This window comes from Schistocerca piceifrons, chromosome X (assembly GCF_021461385.2).
Source record: "Schistocerca piceifrons isolate TAMUIC-IGC-003096 chromosome X, iqSchPice1.1, whole genome shotgun sequence".
In the NCBI taxonomy this organism is placed as follows: domain Eukaryota; kingdom Metazoa; phylum Arthropoda; class Insecta; order Orthoptera; family Acrididae; genus Schistocerca; species Schistocerca piceifrons.
Window position 1 is genome coordinate 598443567 of NC_060149.1, and position 22481 is coordinate 598466047.

The 22481-nt window shown below is 39.2% G+C and overlaps 1 protein-coding gene across 4 annotated transcripts in view; it reads left to right on the forward strand.

Annotated features, from left to right (window-relative positions):
• Positions 1 to 22481, forward strand: part of LOC124721759 (flavin-containing monooxygenase FMO GS-OX5-like) — a 224117-nt gene that overhangs the window by 107934 nt on the left and 93702 nt on the right. For all 4 annotated transcript variants that reach the window (XM_047246863.1, XM_047246861.1, XM_047246860.1 and 1 more), the window contains exon 3: positions 6501 to 6639. In XM_047246863.1, the coding sequence (XP_047102819.1) occupies positions 6501 to 6639 (139 nt within the window). The remainder of the gene's footprint in view (positions 1 to 6500; positions 6640 to 22481) is intronic.

Sequence of the window (22481 nt, forward strand, 5' to 3'; positions counted from 1 at the left end):
AACTCATAGGAGGAAGAGGGGGTTGGGTGGCTTTGGTTAGCGAAGGTAGGCCAAGTGAGCTATATTCGCGCAATTTTCTTTGCTTAGTAGAGATAACTGTAGTGTGATGCATTATCCTGTTGGAATTTGAACGTGCTGCCATATTTCTGGGGTAGGGGGGCGTGGCACTTTCCAGCCAAAATTCAAACTTGCCGCAAAAATCCGCCATCTTTAATGACGTCACAGCCGACATCTTGGATGATGTCATGTGCTGTTTCCATGTCTAAACACTGCCATCTCGGATGACATCATCCCTGCCATCTTGGATACATCTGGCAACAATGCAGATTGGCCTTGTCCCAATACTCGTGTGGTCCAGTGGTTAAAGTTTCTGGCTCATAATGCTGAGGTCTCACATCGATTCCTGCTTTTGACCTCAAATTTTTCTGTTGTGGTAAGTTTTGGAAGGAGGTGCAGTCAGCCTTGTTAGACCAGCTTAAAAGCTTCTTGAATATAAAAGCAGGGAAACTGACTTCTAAGTCGCTGAAGGAACGAACGCCGAAAGGCTTGAGACATGCAGCAAAAGAATCAGCCGTTATTTTTCCATGTTAGAGAGTCAGGTGCTTGACGTGTTATGACTACAGATGTTACTCTTTTCGAAGTTCCAGACCACTCCTATATGATTTAGATCTAGATCAACGTCAGTCACAGTGCACAAAACTGCATTTGAACATGTGCTGTGCGAGTCCCCCCTGAGCTTCGGCCTGTCTCAGCTTGGCCCGGTTCTTCTCAGAAATATTCAGTACATATCCTTTAGCATGAAATATATTTGCAGTTATGAATACGAGCAACAAACAGCTGTACAAGTGAATGACGACAATGAAAATTTGTGCCGGACCGGGACTCGAACCCACATTTCCCACTTCATGTGAATGGTCACCTTAACCACTGTGGCTCTCTGCACATGTCTCACAGCTCTTGTCCGCAGCTCGTGGTCCAGTGGCTAGCATTGCTGTCTCTGGATCAAGGGATTCTGGGTTTTATTCGCGGCCGGGTTGGGGATTTTCTATGCCCGGGAACTGGGTGTTTCTGTTGTCATCATCATTTCATCATCATTCGTGACAGTGGTTAGCCTGGACTGTGTAACAAATTGGACTTTGTAAAAATTGGGACTTTGTTTGGGCGCTGATGTCAGCACAGTTGAGCGTCCCACATAACAATCATCATCATGTCTCACAGCCCGACTCAATGTTCCATGTGTCGTCGTTCTTCCATCAGGACTGTACATGTACACACATTATGTAATTCCCATACAGGGGAGGTACGGCAAGAAAAAAGGAATAAAAGTGAGATAGTGTTAATACTTTCATCCTTCTTTACCTCCTCTGCATTACTGCAGATGACATGTCACTAAGCATATTTGTCTGTGCATGCAGTCACACGTGAGGTGCCTAGTTGTTTCCACTGCCCTGTGTGGAATACATAAGTTCTTGTACACTTCACTAACCTGCTGTGTTCATGATGATGATGTCCCCAGCGCAGAAAACAGCACGCAGGTCGTCGATTCTTTTTCTGAAATTAACTTTGCGAGGAACTGCTGCTACGAATAAACTATAACTCATTTGGGATGCCACTCGCGTTTTTATTGATATAGACACGATAAACTATTCTTGATCACAACGTATTGAACATATCTTTCCACAGTCATTATATCTGCCTAAAATAACATGAAATATATCCTGCCACAGACAACATGTCTGTCTACTGGAACCGTCAGAACTGGAGATTAAAATCACATTAATCCAATACTACTATTACAGACAACATGTCTGTACCTAGCGACGGTAAATAAAATTGCATGAAACAAATACTGCTATAACAGACAACACGTCTGTCTACCGGAACAGTCAGAACTGGAGAGCCGGACTGTCCGAGACACTTCGCGCGCCAAGCCAGCAAGGCGTGACCCGAACGCCACCGAAGTGCATCGGCAGTAATATGGTCAGTCTTTTGTTTTAGTAATACTTTGATTTTAATAATTTTGAAATGACTGATTGATAGCTGGCTGTTGAGAGATGTTTATTTAAAAAAATGAAGTAATTTGGATGACAGGTTTAATTAATAATAGCAACTAAAGTTTAACGTTTTGGCGCCCTACCGCCGAACACAGCAGCCAATCATAGAGCAGCAGCATCATGCTCGCGGTCTTTCTCACGGGAATGGTACCGAATCTAACATCTGTCACCGGTACCTCATCTCACATTGCATCATCTCTCTGCTTCTTGCATCTCCACTGTCCTGGGAATAGCTTCCTGGAGCCTAATATGATGGCTGAATAAGCCAGAAACATTACAGAGGGCATTTTAATTGAATGTCGCTGTCCAGTATCGGCATATAAATACGAAATTGCAGTGCCTGTGTTGTTAAGAATAACGATGCAATGTTGCTTCGAACATGCATGCATGTCCAAAGGAACATTGAATCGTTCCTCTTTGTGTGTATGTCTGAAGTGCATCGTACTTCGTAACAACACAGGCACTGCAGTATCGTATTTCATTTAGCACTGCATCGGTCAGCACTGCATTCTTCAGTTCGACAGAATCGTAGTCTCAGCACTGCCTGCCCTTCGCTGTTTGTTCGTGGTATAAAGAGAGTTGAGAGGTCCAGTGGCTGTTTGCACAAAGCCTCTGTAAATGAACAGGAATGACAGAAGAGGAGGATGACAATTCTCAATATATATTATGTAGTCGCATAATCGACGGGTACTGCAAGTTTCCTGTGGGATGACATTACAACACCATGCTGAAAGAATTTAAAAACTTAGTTGATGATGAAAGAGAAAAAATTACAAAGATCAACAGACAGGATTCATTGTTATGTACATCAAGAAGAACTTCGTGCTAAATTTGCAGCCACGATGAAACTGGTGATACGAATAATAATAAGTTTTCTGAAGTCGCGCGCGTTATTCCACTGTGTGTTGCAACAGTTTTTGATGGAATTGAACGGAGGGTATGGGGACTTTATATATTACTGCAAAGTACGTTGGTTTAGTGAAAGAGCATGCAAGAATTGATTTTTCGATTGAAAACCCGCTGTTGTTGAATTTATGAAGAAAAAAGGAAAAAAAGCGAAAATCAGAACGTTCAGGATGGAGTATACTGACCTCGCATTGTAAGTGGACTTGATTGCACACTGCCCACAGTAAGAAATTGCAAGATAGGAAACAACTTATTTCTCACTTGATGGGGGTACATTTAAAACGAAAATTCCATTTTGGAATGGACAAATTCTGAAAAAAACCACCGTCCATTCCTCAAAGCTCCCTGACATTAAAGAAAACACGAGGTTTGAAGAATTCATTATGGCCGTAAAGAATTGGAAGGGTAGGTCAGACAAAAGAGCTCCTGTGCAAGTGCAGATGGAACTGATTGACCAGCAATGTAAATCCAGTTTAAAAGACAAATTCTTTTACATTAAAACTGTCCTGAATGTGTACGTTGTTTTCTGCAGGAAGGGTACCAATGTCTCCAGAACGATGTTACAAACGTGAAAAACTATTTCGGTCAACAGATGTGAGTGAAAGGCTGTTTTCGATTATGAGACTAAATAAGTCTCGATTACATGGCAACATGAGTGCGAAATTCTGTGACATTGTTTGCGCCTGTTCATATGCCATCGATCTGTACCAGATAAAAATTATATGTCTTCATTGCGCCAAACACAATAAAATAGTGTTGAAAATTTGTTCAGTTTATCATACATGTTGTTGAGAAAAATGAAATATGAAAACAAGTCATATTGAGTGCCATCTATATGCGGCGCTTTTGTAGTTTACCCATATTTCGTCTCCTCGCGCTCTGACAGCGTGGCGTGATGGTGGGTAAGTGTTCCGACCAGGCGAGAGAGCTATGCACGCGTGCAAGAGCACTGCTTGCATGCCAAATTCTTGCCTGTCCCTGGCCTAGATCGTACGTTGGCAGTAGGTAGTGAACAATTTTCTTGTAAAATTTGGTTGATGGATTGTAGAGGAAAGGGCTTCTTAATTAATGACGAAAGTTCGGTTTTCCTTATCTCTATGTACTTCTGATTGTTTCTGTTAACAATCCGAAGTTTTGCTGCTAGAGGCTCTACGAGAAATGAACACGAATCGAAACTCTGCGTACACAACAATGAAATTCTGACTGGCACTGCTGCTTGACAAATCCTTCACACACAGTCACTTTGAAATATTTATTCACAGTGTTGTGGGTGTGAATACACGGTCTGTCTAAACAATCTACTGGTCGCCTTAATTCTGTTGCTTCATTGCTTCCTAAGAAATCTTCGTAAAAATGTATGGTTTCTCGTCGGCAAACAATTAATATTTTACTGTTGAAGCTCTTTAAAATCTTATCCGCTAAATGGATTAGTTTTTCTGACAGTATCTTTGCTACCCAGGAAGATCAGTTCAGTGTGACAAAAGCTGTGGATTATTTGCAAACATTGTATTTCCTTATATTGTACATAAAAGAACAGAAATTTGCTGTCCTATAACACGTTTATGATCAATAAGAACTGTGCGCATTTTACTTGTTCGGCTTTTGGGTAGATCCTTGAATACTGCTCCACTTGGCATCATGCTCCTTCTTCTGTAATTTCCACACCATTGACGTACTTAACTTTTGCCTGTCAACACTTGCTTACAAATACCGTCACCTCCACCCTCGGCACTGTCATAGCTTTTTCGATCTGTCAGTAAAATTATTGACGTTATTAAGAAGTTGTCATGGCTACCCACGAATGTATCTTCCACGACCACTTTTGATCACCACTTTTCATGCTCCCACAGTGAAGTAATAATGCATGCTACTTTGAATTGCAATGGCCAAGTAACCAGTTCGCCTTGCCAGAGTTATTCGTGAGACTGGATGCCGCTTTCCATCGACGACATTCGCTAAGTAGCGGTCTTAGCTAAGCCTGGAGAAGTAAGATGGCTCCTCAGTTGTGGTCCTCTTTCACGTGCTTCGCTTCTGAAACTTTTAGTGCATTTACCAGCCGATGTATGGATTTCATGGATGTACGGACTTCCTAGTAACGTGGGCTGAAAACTTCTCACTCTGATCACATTCTCTTGTAGTGGTTCTCAGTCCGAAGACGGGTTTCATTCTGAATAACTATAGCAACCTACATCGTTTTGAACTTGCTTAAACACATGGGTCAGCGGTTTTGCCCACACTGTGTTCTGCAGGCATAGTCTGTGACGGATTGCAGCACATATCTGCTGCAAGACCCCCACCAGCTCAACTGTGTCCATATCGATGTCCGCTCCCAAAACCGCTTTTTGTAAACGGATTTCCCGATACCCCTTACGGACGGTCACGTAAACGCTTCAAAATCCGCATCTGGTAGTTGATTTTCAAGTTGTGCAATCGATTTTCGCTCCCACGTGAAACCAACCGGTTTTGAAGAGTGCTTGGGCTGTGAGGTTTCGTTTGTTTTCAAAAATTTGTGGCCAGAGTGACTTTTTGTGCCGGTCGTTGTGGCCGAGCGGTTCTAGGCGCTTCAGTCCAGAACCGCGCTGCTGCTACGTCGCAGGTTCGAATCTTGCCTCGGGCATGGATGTGTGAGTTAGGTTTAAGTAGTTCTAAGTCTAGGGGACTGATGACCTCAGATGTTAAGTCCCATAGCGATTATAGCCATTTGAACCATGTGCAGTGAAGGATAAGTAGAAATATTAGACTGAAAGTGTTACACCTCGTCTATTTGAAGAGAAATAGCAATTGTGCTGACTAAATCATAAACTGTTTTCCAGACGACTTATTTAACAGGGATAACAACCCACTTCAAATCTTAACAGTGAAAAAATGTTTCCGAAATTCGGTTTTCGTCTTCTGGAAAATGAGTCGTATGTATTATTCCCACAAACAAAGTTGACACTCGGTGCAGTGGCTGATGGGAGCGACTGTAAATGGGAAATGCCTTTACGGTCGCTCCCATCAGCCACCACGGCAAGTGCCATCTTTGTGCGTATAACGCAGTGAGTGACATCTTCCAAAACCTGCTTTAAAAGGTTAATATTTTGGATACTGTTTCACAACAGATACACTCGTTAATGACCATTGTTATTACCAATATGTTTCTTGTGTCAAGAAACAGAACAAAATATGATCATAAAATGGAAGGAATAAGAAAAATATACTAAGACTTCAAGTGTTGAACATTAGTTAATAAAGGAGTCAAATACTTAGCTACACATTTTCCAAAGACTTGCCTGGGCACATGAAATTTCTGTGGAAAATGTAGTTGATTTTGAGATTAAACCAACTCTTCCACTGAGGAGTATCTTCACAGGAATTCTTAAAACTAATATCTAAAAATGAAGTCTGTTGCATTGTTTTTGTTATAATATGATCTACATTAGTTATTTTATATCATATTGCTTCATAATTGTCTTTCAATTTTATTGTGCATTAACAATATTCATTGATGTGTTACATAATCTAATTGTATGTACATTTATGTACTCTGTTTCATTTCAGAACTAATTTGCCAAAGGAAATAATGGGATTTCCAGACTACCCATTCCCTGAATCAGGTGAATCTTTCGTGCATCACACTAAGGTTTTAAAATATTTGGAACATTATGCCATCCACTATGAGCTTCTCAAATACATAAAAGTAAGAAACTTTTGTATAAATCATGATTTCTAGAGTTTTAATGAATCAGACTGTAATTCTGGTTAGTTTGCAGGTGCCTTTTTCTGTTATTGTGGAAATAATTTTCAGTTCCTTTTCTTTGATATGTGTATGGTGCCATTAAAACAGATAATGCATCAGCTTTTTATGTTAATGATAAGTGCATTTCCTTCTAAATAAATACAGTTTTTAAATTAAATATATGCACCACTCCATAGAATAGTGTCACATTCTTCTGGTTTGATAATCAGTTCAAGGATATTTCCAGATAATGAGAGCAAAGGACAAAAAATTATGAATAATTTCAGCAGTGACCATGTACAGTGTGTGTGTCACTGTAATTTCAATCATTACTATTGCAGCACTAGTCAGTCTCTGCTGGAAATAAAAGTTCTTATACCCTTAAACTATCATACCAGTTAATTTGAGACCATTTTTTCGACCAGGCAAATAAAAATACAGTTTAAGCAACATTTTGTGTGCAATAGAAGGAGAAACATTACTTCCTTTGGCACTGGATGTCATGTGAATGGGAAATCTTTTATATTGTCTGATGCCACACAAATATTGCAAAAGTAAATTTGAAAATAGCTTCTGACAGGCATCTAATGACTTTTAAGGCTTGGTATAATTGCCAGTCAACATAGTCAAATTAAATTTATGTGCCACCCCATAGAGCAGTGTCAAATTTATGTGGTTTCGTAGTCACTTCCGAGATATTTCTGGACAATGACAACAAAACACTAAAAAGTATTAATATTTGTAGCAATGGCATCGTAAGGTGTCTTTGGTACTGCACTGTCATTTCAGTTTTGTAACACTACACAACATTACTCAGAGACTGACAACCTGAGAGCCACAAATGGGCTATACCTAAATTTTGTCCATTGTACTGGAGTAACAGCAACTGCTTCAACATGATGGTGTAGTTATAATTATAGTGGAAATTTACGAGTCTCAAACCGGGAAGCTCTTTTTGTATAATTATCAAAATTAAATTCAGCATGCACAACCAAAAGATGTAGGAACTTCAGTCAAGAAAATGTGGAGGTATATATTAAAATAACCAAGTCTTGCCATGCAATCAGTCAGCAAACATACTTCAATCACAACTGCAATAACTTTTCAACTAAAGTCATGAGTAATTTGAATGAATACTTCCTTTTTGTAACAGTACTTGAATGAGTCTCACAAATACAGATCATGGTAACAAAAGGAATCAAAATGTCTAGCATTAACAACAGCAAACTGCATATGGATGCAAAAGTTAATTGAAAACCCAAATTGCTTAAATATGTAAGCATATACACATACAAAAAAGTGGTTAAAATAGCAGAGTTTACTACAGACAGTAGATTCATTTCAACTATGGAAAAAATCAAAAGCTGTTTGGTCTGTTATGCCCCTCGAAACTAGTGATAATGGTAGAACTGCTACAGATCCCAGTACCATATGTGAATCCTTGAATGACTTCATTATAATTTGCAATAAAATGGGTGACTGATCACCACTGCGTGCAAATTATTATATTCTGCTTGGACAAATACAAGGATTTTTTGGGATTGTGCCCATATTTTACACTTCCTCTCATAATTTTGTGTGAAAAATTACAAACAATAAAGGTAGAAAAATTATGTAGCTTGTATCCGATACATATAAATTTTATTTGTAGAAATGAAAGTATTCTACTCTTCTGAAAGGAATTCCTTAATACTACAAAAATATTTTTTTTTTATAAGAAACTTTTCAAGGCCATTTCAAAGCAGCTTCTGCTTGAGCTTTTTAATGTTTTGGAACCCTGTTATAGGATTCAATCTGTATGTAAAAGAGGCTGTTGTCTGCTCTTTTGGTGTTTTGTCTTTCCAGGTAACAATCATATTCTTTCCTAGTATTGTAAATGTGCATACCTCTATTTAGACTATTATATTGTTTGTACTTCAAAATTAGTTGAACAGTGTTATAAACATGCAGGGTCTTTCACAGGTAATGACACACTTCTAGAGGTTGTAGTGTGGATTTAGTAGATAACATTTTACGTAAGAACCCATCTCCGGAAATGGTTCATTCCCATGTTACATGGAAAACAAGAGCTACTCAGTTCCACACTAGATGTCTCTTATGCAGTGTGCCTGTTATGGTAGGCTACCTACATTCATGAGTGGTATGATAGCATGATGTCACATGATGTCCTTTGTTTCCATCTGCCTTGTTTTCATGCTTCCTTGCGATGCGTCAGTTGACATTATGGTGACTAGGACCACAGTAACAGGATGCCCAAGTACAAGTTCACAAAGTACACTGATGTGCTGTTAATTTACAGTGAAATACACTGTAACGGAAGAGAAGCTCAATGTCTGTACCATGAGCACTTTCCAAATTGTGTGAATCAATTTCATCCCATGTTTTCCAGAGTTGAACAATGATATGGGAAAGAGGGAAATTCACAAACGACAGAGAAAACGATGGTGCTTTAAGAAGGCAGCACTACTTCATCAAGTTAAAGAGAACCGGTTGACAAGTACTCAAGCCATTGCATATGCCTTGCATGTGTCACTCATCTGTCTAGCATGTTGTGTTTGAACAGCAACTCCTCCCGTATCGCCCTCAGAAAGTACACGCAGATTTTGTGCCACTTGTTAATTTCTGTGCTTTGTTTTAACACCATTGTGTGGGTTTTACTCAGTTTCCAAGGGTGTAATTTTGATCACTGACAAAGCAATTTCAAGAGGGAAGTTGTTTTGAACATTCAAAATACCCACATTTGGGATCAAGAAAATCCCAAACCCATATGTACACAAAGATTTCAGCACACCTTCAGTATCGATGTCTGGGCAGGTATCTGTGATGGGTGTGTGATTGGGCCATGCATCTGTCCTCCCCACCTAATGGGTGCCAGGTACTTGGCATTCCTGTAACAAGTGCTGGCGGAGTTTTTGGAAGAGGTGCCATCAGACGTTCAGCACAAATTATGGTTCCGGCATGCTGGTACAGCAATACATTTTGCAGGTTACATCCAAGACTATCTGAACAAAACCTATGGGGACAGGTGGATCAATCGAGGTGGACCACATGCTTGGCCACCAAGTTCCCCAGATTTAACCCGTTTGGACTTTTTCTTGTGGGGGCACATGAAGAGTCTTGTTTCAAATGGTTCAGATGGCTCTGAGCACTATGGGACTTAACATCTGTGGTCATCAGTTCCCTAGAACTTAGAACTAATTAAACATAACTAACCTAAGGAAATCACACACATCCATACCCGAGGCAGGATTTGAACCTGCGACCGTAGCAACTGCGCAGTTCCGGACTGCGCGCCTAGAACCGCTAGACCACCGCGGCCAGCCAAGAGTCTTGTTTATGAAACCCTTGTTTATTAGAGTAAGATATGGTTGCACTGATCATGACTGTGGCAGGAGTGAGTACACTGATCATGGCTGTGGCAGAAGTGAGTAACCATACACCACACATGTTGGACAGAGTTTATGTAACCTTACTGTGCAGATACACTGTGTGCACCAAACATGGTGGTTGTCATATTGAACAGTTGTTGTAATATCACAGTAAATAGGAGTGAAATCTGTACATCTTGTTATCCTTGTAACATGAAGATGAACTGATCCTGGACATGGGTTCCTACAAGGGTCACTCCAAAAGAAATGCACACTATTTTTGTAAAAATACAGTTTTCATTCTGCATGTGTGAAAGTTTTACAGTGTGTAGATACATCCTTCCCACTTGTTTTCAAACTTAGTTCAACCTGTTCCCGAGAGTGGCGCCGTCACAGCATGACTTCAAGATGGCTGCTACACTTAACATTCATCAGAAGCACCGTGCTGTCATAGAATTCCTGTGCTGTGAAATGAGACAGTGGGAAACATCCACGAGAGGTTGAAAAAGGTGTATGGAGATGCTGCTGTCGATCACAGTACAGGTAGTCAGTGGGCAAGCAGGTTATGTGATGAAAGCGGGCACGGCGATATTGAGAATTGTCCTCGCAGTGGCAGGCCTTGTACTGCACACACTCCAGACAATGTGCAGAGAGTTAACAAATTGGTGACTGCTGACAGATGCATCACAGTGGACGAATTGTCACGCTATGTTGGGATAGGGGAAGGAAGTGTTTGCAGAATAGTGAAAGTGTTGGTATTAAAAAAGGCTTGTGCCAGGTGGGTTCCCAGGATGTTGATAGTGGCTCACAAAGAAACAAGAAAAATGGTATGCAGCGAACTTTTGGAACAGTACGAGAATGGTGGAGATGAATTTCTTGGAAGAATTGTGACAGGTGATGAAACATGGTTCCATCATTTTTCACCAGAGACGAAGAGGCAATCAATGGAGTGCCATCGTGCAAATTCACCCAAGGAAAAAAAAATTCAAAATCACACCTTCTGCTGGAAAAGTTATGGCTATGGTGTTTTTCGATTGCGAAGGACTCTTGCTTGTGGACTTCATGCCAAGTGGAACCATCATAAATTCTGATGCATATGTTATGACAGTGAAGAAACTTCAAGCTCGACTGAGTCGTGTCGACCACATCAGCAAAAGCAGGATGTTTGGCTGTTGCACGACAATGCACGGCCACATGTCAGTCAAAAAACCATGGAAGCGATCACAAAACTCGGATGGACAACACTGAAACACCCACCTTACAGTCCTGACCTGGCTCCATGTGACTATCATCTCTTTGGGAAACTGAAAGACTCTCTTCGTGGAACAAGATTTAAAGATGATGACTCCGTTGTGCACACTGCCAAACAGTGGCTCCAACAGGTTGGTCCAGAATTTTACTATGCAGGTGTACAGGCGCTGGTTCCAAGATGGCATAAGGCAGTTGAGAGGGATGGAAATTATGTGGAGAAATGAAAATAATATTCCTAAAGGATGTAGCTACACACTGTAAAACTTTCAAACATATAGAATAAAAGATGGATTAAAAAAAATAAATAGTGTGCATTTCTTTTGGAGTGACACTCGTATGTAAAACTTGACCTACAAAAGCCCCTCTAAAACTTCTAAAAGTGTGTAGCATGAATCGTGAAACATCCTGTATAATGCTGATGGTGTTAGCAGATTCTTACCTTTGAGAATCCTTTTTCTTTTTTTTTTTTTTTAAAAAAAAGGGGGATGAATACCCTATTTACTTGCTTGTGAACAGCACACTTCCATACGTCCATTCCATACGTGAGCTGTGGATATACTAAAGCACAGTAGATAATGCCTATTTGCTCATAATTAGGAAATTGCACCATTATCCTCATTGCATGAATTGGTTTTTATAATTTTTGGCAAAAGAAATCAATATGATGCTCCCAAGGAAAGCCTCTTTTTATCATCCAATTTTATTTCTGTACTGTCACCAGACAAAACACTCCATTGCACTTCATGTAGCCTGTGGTGTATTTGAAAGTCTATTAGACTTGTTTTACTGTTTTTTTAAGCTTAAATGATTGTTTTGGAACTAATTTTTCAATTGAAGTAAGATGCCAGAACAATTTTGGGCCAGGTCATTCATGCTGGATCCCCAGTTAGTAGCTATAGTTCACCCACATAGTTAAGTACCTTGCTGTTTCGTTCTGTGGGCAGACTGTTAATATATAATGTGAATAATAAAGGACGGCAATAGAGGGTCAGTTTTGATCCTTAGGGCACACCACACTTTACTATAGCTGGACTGGACCTGTACTGCTTAATAATGTTGCCTACTTTGGTTGTGACTTGTGTGACCTGATATCTGTCTTGTAGGCATGACTGTAAGAGGTCTTTGGCTATTCCTCTGATACCATAAGTTTCCAGTTTATAAATAGCAGCTTGTGAGATACTGTGGTAAATGCACATGATAGATTTAGGAACAAATGTGCCACCCTTTATTTCTGATCTAACTTTATAAATATTGCTGTTGTGTAGACTTTCCTAAAACCATGTTGGGTTTCTCTTAGCACTTTTTCTTTTACATGAAAGTTTTCTAATCTTATTGCAATAACCTCTCCTAACACTTCACTCACAACTGGAGTTAAGCTGATGGGTCACTAGTTCTCGTTGTCACTACTATCTTTTTTGTGCAGTCACTTGACTATTGTACATTTTAATTCAGATGAAAACACAACTTTAGTCAGACTTTCATTGTAGAGGTGGACAACAATTGTACTATTGTTATAGAACTCGATAAGATCATCAAAACATGAGATAAAGAAATACCTGTAATATATATTTGAACAAAAGATAAACAAATCAACATTAAGTGCCTTGCTTTTGATGATGGCCTAGCAATAATTACCCGGATTGCTGAGGAAGTCAGCTATGCCATCAAGAAGATTCATGAGACCTCCATCAAGACTGGATTCCAAATCTCTTACAAAAGAACAATAGCTAGATTCGAAGAGCTCAAACCTGGGATCACTTGCAACCAAGTATGGCAGCACACGAGTTAAACCTTTATGTTGGTGAAATTATTGAAAATTCTAGCAATGAAAGACTATCTAACAAACTATGTACAGTAAAATTGTATAAAGACTACACAGTTACCTCACAAGAAATATCTATCCATCAAAGTGGAACCACACAGTCTTTATTACAGAACCACTGTAAGCAATGGAGACTTCGTCATTAACTGCCAATGTCAAAGATATCAAGAAAATAGAATGACAAATACTGAGAAAAATATTTGGACCCAACATTCAAGATGGTATCTGGAGGCACAAAAGCTCAGAAGAACTATATTTGCTGAATGAGCATTTCACCTCACTTGCACAGAGAATACATATGAAATACTGTGGTCATACAGCACAATTGGATGACTCTTGCTTGACTCAGAAACTCTTCCACAATATCAGTGGAACCCAATAAACCAGACAGCATTGTATGGAGGGGGGATGGGGAGAGGGGAGTTTGCTGCCAGCTGAAAGAGATCTGCATGCATGTGAGAGCTCTGCACAAGTGCAGAGTTGTTGGTTGTTGCTATTATATAATATCACTGATTTATTTGCAAGAGAATGACTTCTGTATATGTTTGCATTTTTGTTCCAATCATTAGGGATAGTATATGTATAATTATTGGGAGTGCCAAGAAACTTATCTACTTAAAGCTTTTAGTTTACAGAAAAAGGTCATTGGAGCCATGGCGGGAGATAAAAAGAAACAATGCTATTGACCTTACTTTGAAAATCTAAATCTAATGTCCATTCCAGCCATGTATGTTTATGAGACTCTCATTTTCACAAAGTGAAACCCACAACTGTTTTGGGCTATTGCTTCTTGAATCAACATGAGATTAGACACAGAGAAAGTTTCACATTACCTAGCCACAGACTAAAACAATATGAACGAACTCCACATTACAGACATGTAATATATAAATAAAATATGTAGGTAGAAATGTGACCCAAATCTAAACAGTCCTGAGGCAGACCTGGAAAAATACATGGAAAGTAAATTTTACTTATTTATTCATTCATCTAGCAATCATTTCACAATGATATAGGATTTGTTGTCATAATACAGTGAAAATAAATAGCTCCAATATACACCCGTATGGTAAGTACAAGGTGGTTTTGCTAAATGAGCGCAAACTGCAGGAAACTGCTGGTCCCTGAGAGGATAAGCAGCAAAATAGGTCATATCAATGTATGGCCAGAAATGCATGTCATGATAGGTACACCCACTTGCAGGTGGAGGTAAAGGATCTTCACCAGTGTAAGTTTCAATCATCAAAGGCACACATGAGAACAGACCAGGTAAATGAGGATGTTTTGTCTGTACTAGTGTATTAGCTTCACACTCAATAGGGAAGCAAACTGGAGGACCATCTTGTAGTAGCCACATTACCCTTCATACAACTAAAGGCATATCAACCAGCAGGGAAGCCTGGGTCACCCGCAAAAAAATGCGGGCCTCATCTACAAAACGTTTTGGAAGGATGCTTGGTCCCACAAGGTGGTTGCCAATAATTCCAGTCCACACATTGAGGCTGAACCTGTGCTGCTGGTTCACTGTCACCATATCATGTCTTCTGTAGCCTACAGGCGAGTGGTTAGAAGGCTGACAATACTGCCCCTCATAAAGGTAGACTCAGCTGTGAATAGGATGGATGACAGAAATTCCAGTACCATGATGGCCTGTGCAACAAACCAGCAACAAAATGTCACTGTGGAGGAAATCCATATGTAATAGCACTTGCACATGCTGTAAGTGATATGGATAGGGGCAGTTGCAGAGAATGTTCCACATGATTGTTGGGCTTAGCCTGTGCTGGCTGGCTACTTGCCAGATGCTTATACTTGTCTCACTAGAAAAAGCATATTTTATCTTCACCTTCAGTTGGGTGTACCTCCATTGGAACACAATTCTCGTCAAGTGCCATATGACCTCTCATGCTGCTTATCCGTTCAGGGATCGTTTCCTGTAGTTAGTCCCATTTAGCAAAATCACCCTGTGCAAGTACGCTTGTGATGATGGAACAGGTGGTTGGTCTTGGCCGTGCTGAAGGAACCATGCCAGCATTTGCCTGAAATGATTTAGCAAAACCATGGTAAACCTAAATCTGTATGACCATACATAACAAACTCCATCCTCCCAGATATGAAGTCACTGTGTTAAAAACTGCACTTCCTTGTTCAGATCGTCCCTGCTCTTCAGTATTCTATTGATTATACACAATTTATACCAGATATCTTACAATAGAAACATTGTTTTGCACTGTACCACTTGACATATTGTGGATACCTCCTGGTGACTCCAAGACCCAAATGTGTACAACTCCATGTCCTCCCTGCAGTACATCTGCAAAACTGAGTCAGCACCCTCCCAGATGAGTGAGGTGTTGAGCTAAGGAGAATGACAAGGCATTACTATCATGCACCAGAGATCTTGCCATATTTGCTTGTAAAAGCATTACATTGTAATTATGTATGATAATATGAAAGGGTGTTGTTGTTGTCCCTTTTTGTTATTAACTCCTACTTTGAGTCCTTTAAGTAATCTTTAATTAACTAATTTTAATTACTTATGAATTGTTTTTTAGCTGCCTTTTTAAATAAATGTACTTTACTAACTTGTTAATACCTTTTGAGAATTTGCTATACAGTTTTATTCACTGGCGAAAATTGCTGTTTTAAGTTTTTTGTTTGGTTTTTCTTGGTAAATGCAAGTCCAAACTGGCTCTTCTTCAATGATTATGTATTGAATCATTAACAAAATACTTATAACAAAACATTCTCAGCTGTAAATAAGCAATTTTGATGGAACTTTGTGGGTATGTAAATGTGTCAAAATAAGGCAATATGTATTTTTTTGTTTTTGCCCAATTTCACTTTTAAGTGATGAAGCACACTCCAAAATGATATTTAGCATATTAGGTTTAGAGGGAATATCTTTGAAACCATGACATATAAAAACGTGTTTCATACCAAAGTTGAAATCAAATGAAAATTTTTGATAACTGTGCAATCCACGTTTGTAATAATTTGAAATTTTGAAAAATACCCCACCATAATTAATTAATTTTGAAGAATGAAACATTTTCTTACAACATAAAGTAAAGTAGCTTTCATGCCACATACATCCATGTGTAACAAAAGCTGAATTCTGAAATACAGTTTTTGGAAAATAGACTGTACACAATGTGCTGTCAGAGTATTTTCAAGATACCTAATTAAAATAGCTAAATGCTCATTATTATTCTAATGATTTGTTTTAATTATTGTTGTTTGATTATTATTGTTTACATTTTGAATTGTTATTTTAAAATTTAAATTTATGTTTCTTGTTTTTTAATTTAATTTAATTTAATTTTATTTTATTTTTAATTTTGATAACTGAAAATAATAAATAACTCATTATTATGATACAAAATCATTACAGTAATAATTACTTTTAAAGAAATAAATGAAACAGAAGGTTTTTATACAGCATATTACTAAAGTGAACAATTTGTTTACATAATAGACACAATGGATAACACAATATAAAATAAAATTCTGCAGTATTTAAAATTGTCACGGGTGATCCTCTTAATAACCTCATTTGTCTCAGGCATATTTCAGTACATTGGTAATCCCTGGCAAGGATAATTGATTACATACTAGTGACTGTAGCTTGATTATATTGTTTCTCAAGTGGAGACATCATAATCATTCAGCAAAATTATATTTGAGAATTTTCTCACAAAGTTCGTCCAACATCGAACACCTTATATGGCTCATGATTGTACCTGTCCCATGAGGCTTTCTGCGATCACCAGATGAACAGGTTCCTTGTTCTCATTTATAATGCTCAAAATCTTTGTTTTTCACACTGACCACACCCCTCTTCGTAACTTAAAAAAAAAGAAAAAAAAGACTAATAGAGAGTTTGGACCAAGAATTCCAGGACCTGTTTCGAAGCCCCAAGCGTTCTTGTGATGACATCAAAATCTGGTAAAATAATAACTGAGCACGTCATTAGAAATTTGACAGAAGTTTTCTTTCTCAGTGTGTGAGAAAAATATGTATTATTGTTAGATGCTGTGGATGGTCACTAAGAAAAATCTGTTTTGGCATCATACATGGGGACAAGGAAATTGTCCGTCTGGCGATCCCAAAGGCTCGATGGGACAGATACAGCTATTGGACGTATAAGTCATACAATGTTTGAAGAACTTCCAATTGAGAAACAATATAATCAAGCTGCAGTCAGTAGTACATAATCAATTCTCTTTGCCAAGGTTTTCTAGTGTACTGAAATATGCTTGATACAAATCAGGATATTCAGAGGATTGCCTGTCACAATTTTCAAATCCTATTGAATTTTGTTTTATATTGTGCTGTCTGTCCAGTGGCGGATACAGAAAAACCTCAAGGATGGAACACTAAAGATATCTTGAGCTACCTTAACTTTTACCGTAGTAAAAAATAATCAACTCACATGAAAAGTTTAAGAAAGTTCTATTTAAACTGATTATACACATATACAAGACAGTGCCATCTTGTGGTATAAAAAAGTTAGAATTGTGGTTCTCTTCCTTGAATGACAGACAGAGTAATGTATTGAGATCACTAGAATGGCCACAACTTCTCTCGTAGGTATGTGTTAGCAGATTGGCCGCAACTTCTCTCGTAGGTATGTGTTAGCTATCCATGTGCCAGACAGAAATGTATAAAATACGATGAAGCAGATGCATGTGCTACATAGGAAAGTGCTGCTACTTGATAACTTGATTCATTGGAGTCGACTGACAAAAGACTGGTGGGAGTGGTGTGGGTGGCAATGCGTGCAGCAGCCCCACAAGGAAGGGGGGGGGGGGGCAGCCCCATATGTATCCGCCACTGTGTCTGTCGTGTGTATTATGTGAAGAAATTTCGTTTATGTTATGTGTGTGGTGTAAAAAAAGTGTTATGTTTCAAGTATTTCTTTGTAGATAATCATTATTGTAATGATTTTGTAAAACAATGGCGAATTACTGTTATTTATTATTTTCAGTTACCTAAATACATGTATGTGAAATGATAAACTAATTTAAAAAAAGAAAAAAACCACATAGGTTTACAATGTAAAATAACAGTTTAAAACATAAAAGAAAAATAATTAAAACAAATAATTAGAATAATAATGCATGTTTAGATATTTTAGTTATGTATGTTGAAAATACTCCAACAGCACATGGTGTACATCTTATTTTCCAAAACTGGTATTTCATAAACCACATGGATGGATGTGGCATGATAGTTTCTTTAACTTTTGTTGTAACAATAGTTTTCATTTTTCAAAATTAGTTAATGGTGGAGCAGTATTTGCAAAATTTCAAATTATTACAAAAGTTGATTATAGAGTTTTCAAGAATGTTAATTACTTTTCATCTTTTATATGAAGCACCTGTTTTATATGTCACGGTTGTGAAGATATTCCCTCTAAACGTATTATGCCAATTACCATTTGGGGTGTGTTACCCCTTAAAAATGAAACTGAGTAGAATCAAAATTATATGTATTGCATTATTTTGACCCCTGTACATATCCTCCAAGTTTCATCAAGCCTATTTATTTACACTGGGGAATGTTCCCTTGTTAGTAACGTTTTCCCTTATATAGATTGACAGATGTACTTACTTTCCCTGATATAGATTGATAGATGTACCTATTTGTTACAATAATGATACACTGGTTTTTAAATAGTCCTTTACAGTGAGCATGACTTATTTTTAGTTATTATTCTTATGGCTCTTTCCTGCAGTTTGAGAACTGTGTCCCTGTTTTGTGCCTTTGATCCCTACAAAGAATTCCATAGCTAAAAGTCGAGTGTATGCATGAATAGTATATCACTCAATACATTGGCTGTAACAAACCCTGCTAGAACCCAAAGAGCACAATGGGCTGATAACACTCTTTTTGCCATTATCTCTGTGTGTTCATTCCATGTTGATTGACTATCAGTGTTCATACTTAAACTATGTGTGTTTGTTACACAATCTATATGTATATCATGAATGCTCAATGCGACATGTATATCATCAATGCTCAATGCGACAGAGTTGTATTCCTTCCTTGTGCTGAAGTGTATACTATTTGTTTTCTTTTTGTTCTGTGTTAATTTATTACATATCACCAACTTGTGATTTGTCTTCTCTGTTAGCAGTGCTTATGTTGTATCAGTGACTATGATGTTGCCGACATTAGCAATGAGAACTTTCTCTTTGTGTCTCTTATTAATTGAAAAGTCAATGATATATATCAAGAACAGAATTATGCCCAAATACACTACTCTGATGCACACCTATATTTACACTCATGCTCATAAATTAAGAATAATGCTGATACATGATCAAACAATGCTCTGGTGGGTGGTTTGTGGGTTTAAATCACCTCAGGGTATGACCATGGGGTGCATTTGAGCTGCGGTCATCGCATGGAGGCACTGGCAGCCATCCACATATGCAGAGGTGTGTTGCTGCAAGTCAGAGTACGGTGCAGTGACTTAAGTGTGCAGACGTGCTAATGATGACTGTGTGCTGAAAATGGGTCAAAGAACACATATTGATGACGTTGTAAGGGGTAGAATACTAGGGCGACTGGAGGCTGGTCAAACACAGCAGGTTGTTGCACAGGCCCTCGGTGTGCCACAAAGTGTGGTCTCAAGATTATGGCAACGATTCCAGCAGACAGAAAGGTGTCCAGGCGATACAGTATGCAATGTCCACAGTACAACACCACAAGAAGATCGATATCTCACCATCAGTGCCCATAGACGGCCACGGAGTACTGCAGGTAGCCTTGCTTGGGACCTTACCGCAGCCACTGGAACAGTTGTCTCCAGCCACACGGTCTACAGACGACTGAACAGGCATGGCTTATTCACCCAGAGACCCGCAAGGTGCATTCTACTGACCCCTGGTCACAGGAGAGCCCATAAAGCCTGGTGTCAAGAACACAGTACATGGTCATTCAAACAGTGGTCCCAGGTTATGTTTATGGACAAGTCCAGGTATGGTCTCAACAATGATTCTTACCGGGTTTTCATCTGGCGTGAACCAGGAACCAGATACCAGCCCCTTAATGTCCTTGAAATGGATCTGTATGGAGGTCGTGGTTTGATGGTGTGGGGTGGGATTATTATTGGTACACATACACCCCTGCATGTCTTTGACAGAGGAACTATTACAGGTCAGGTGTATCGGGACGTCACTTTGCACCAGTATGTCTGTCTTTTCAGGGGTGCAGTGGGTCCCACCTTCCTCCTGATGGATGATAACGAATGGCTCCACTGAGCTGCCATCATGGAGGAGTACCTTGAAACAGAAGATATCAGGCAAATGGAGTGGCCTGCCTGTTCTCCAGAAATAAACTCCATCGAACATGTCTGGGATGGTCTCGGTCGACGTATTGCTGCACGCCTTCAAACCCTTAGGACACTTCAGGAGCTCCGACAGGTACTGGTGTGAGAATAGGAGGCTATACCCCAGCAGCTGCTCGACCACCTCATCCAGAGTATGCCAAGCCATTGTGCGGCCTGTGTACGTGTGCATGGTGATCATATCCCATATTGACGTCGGGGTACATGTGCAGGAAACAGTGGCATTTTGTAGCACATGTGTATGGGGATGGTTTTCTCAATTTATCACCAATACCGTGGACTTACAGATATGTGTCATGTGTGTTCCCTATGTACCTTTGCTATTAGTGCCAGTTTTGTGTAGTGCCACGTTGTGTGGCACCAAATTCTGCAATTATCCTTACTTTATGAGCATGAGTGTATATATTTTATGTTTGACAATTGTGTTATTAAAAGTTTATCATCAGTAGATATGTGAACTATCTCTACCCTCTGCACCCTGTTTTCCAAATAAGACTGGAACCATTCATTCACTGTTCCTGTTACACCTAGTGTTTTTAGCTTGTTTAGCAGTATTTTATGATCAAAAGTACAGGGTGTACATTAAGTCTGGTAATACTTTCAATTGTTTATTCCACAAGAACCAAAAATTGTACAGATATCATACATATGTCATTTTGAAGAGAAACCCTGGAAGTTTTTTTTTCATGTATACCGTCATAGCGTAGTTTGGTAATTTGCCGATAGTCAGCACTAGTCACAAACATGGCAAGTTCAGGTGCGGAGTGAGCTGCACTACAGAAGGGGACAGCTGTTTCATGAAATGGCCTCCCCAATCACCAGATTTCACTCTGTGTGACTTAAAGATCTGGTGTATGTACCGCCTCCACCATGTGATGTAGTAGATATCCGGAAGAGAATACGGGAAGTGACTGCCACAGTCGACGATCCCATGCTAGGATGGGTATGGCAAGAATTAATTTACTGTGTTGACGGGTCACTCATGGTTTGCATATCGAATGTTTGTAAAGAAAACTTTCAGAGTTTCTCTTCAAAATACACTATGTATGACATCTGTAAATGTTTAGTTCTTGTGCAATAAATAATTGAAAGTGTTTCGGACTTTATGCACACCCTGTATGAAGACCTTCACAAGGCTAAAAATATGCCAGTGGCACAGTCACCCTTGTCAAGGACTTCAAGTACAATCTTTTTTAACTCTGTTATGGTTGTAAGTGTACTTCTCCTATTTTACAAACTGTACTGTGCCTCATTATGAAGATTGTATTTATTTGTGTAACTTATTAGTCTGTCTCTCATTACCGAATGACTCAGTTATTTTTGAGAATGCAGACAGCAGTGAAACTGGCCTGCTGTTTTCTATACACTCTGGATTATCTTTCTTTAGTAAGGGCACCTTCCCTATGAACCATGGACCTTGCCGTTGGTGGGGAGGCTTGCATGCCTCAGCAATACAGATGGCTGTACTGAAGGTGTAACTACAACGGAGGGGTATCTGTTGAGGCCAGACAAACGTGTGGTTCCTGAAGAGGGGCAGCAGCCTTTTCAGTAGTTGCAGGGCAACAGTCTGGATGATTGACTGACCTGGCCTTGCAACATTAACCAAAATGGCCTTGCTGTGCTGGTACTGCGAACAGTTGAAAGCAAGGGGAAACTATGGCTGTAATTTTTCCCGAGGGCATGCAGCTTTACTGTATGGATAAATGATGATGGCGTCCTCTTGGATAAAATATTCCGAAGGTAAAATAGTCCCCCATTCGGATCTCTGGGCAGGACCTACTCAAGAGGATGTCGTTATCAGGAAAAAGAAAACTGGCGTTCTATGGATCAGAGCGTGGAATGTCAGATCCCTTAACCGGGCAGGTAGATTAGAAAATTTAAAAATGGAAATGGATAGGTTAAAGTTAGATATAGTGGGAATTAGTGAAGTTCAGTGGCAAGAGGAACAAGACTTTTGGTCAGGTGAATATAGGGTTATAAACACAAAATAAGGAGTGCGGGTTAG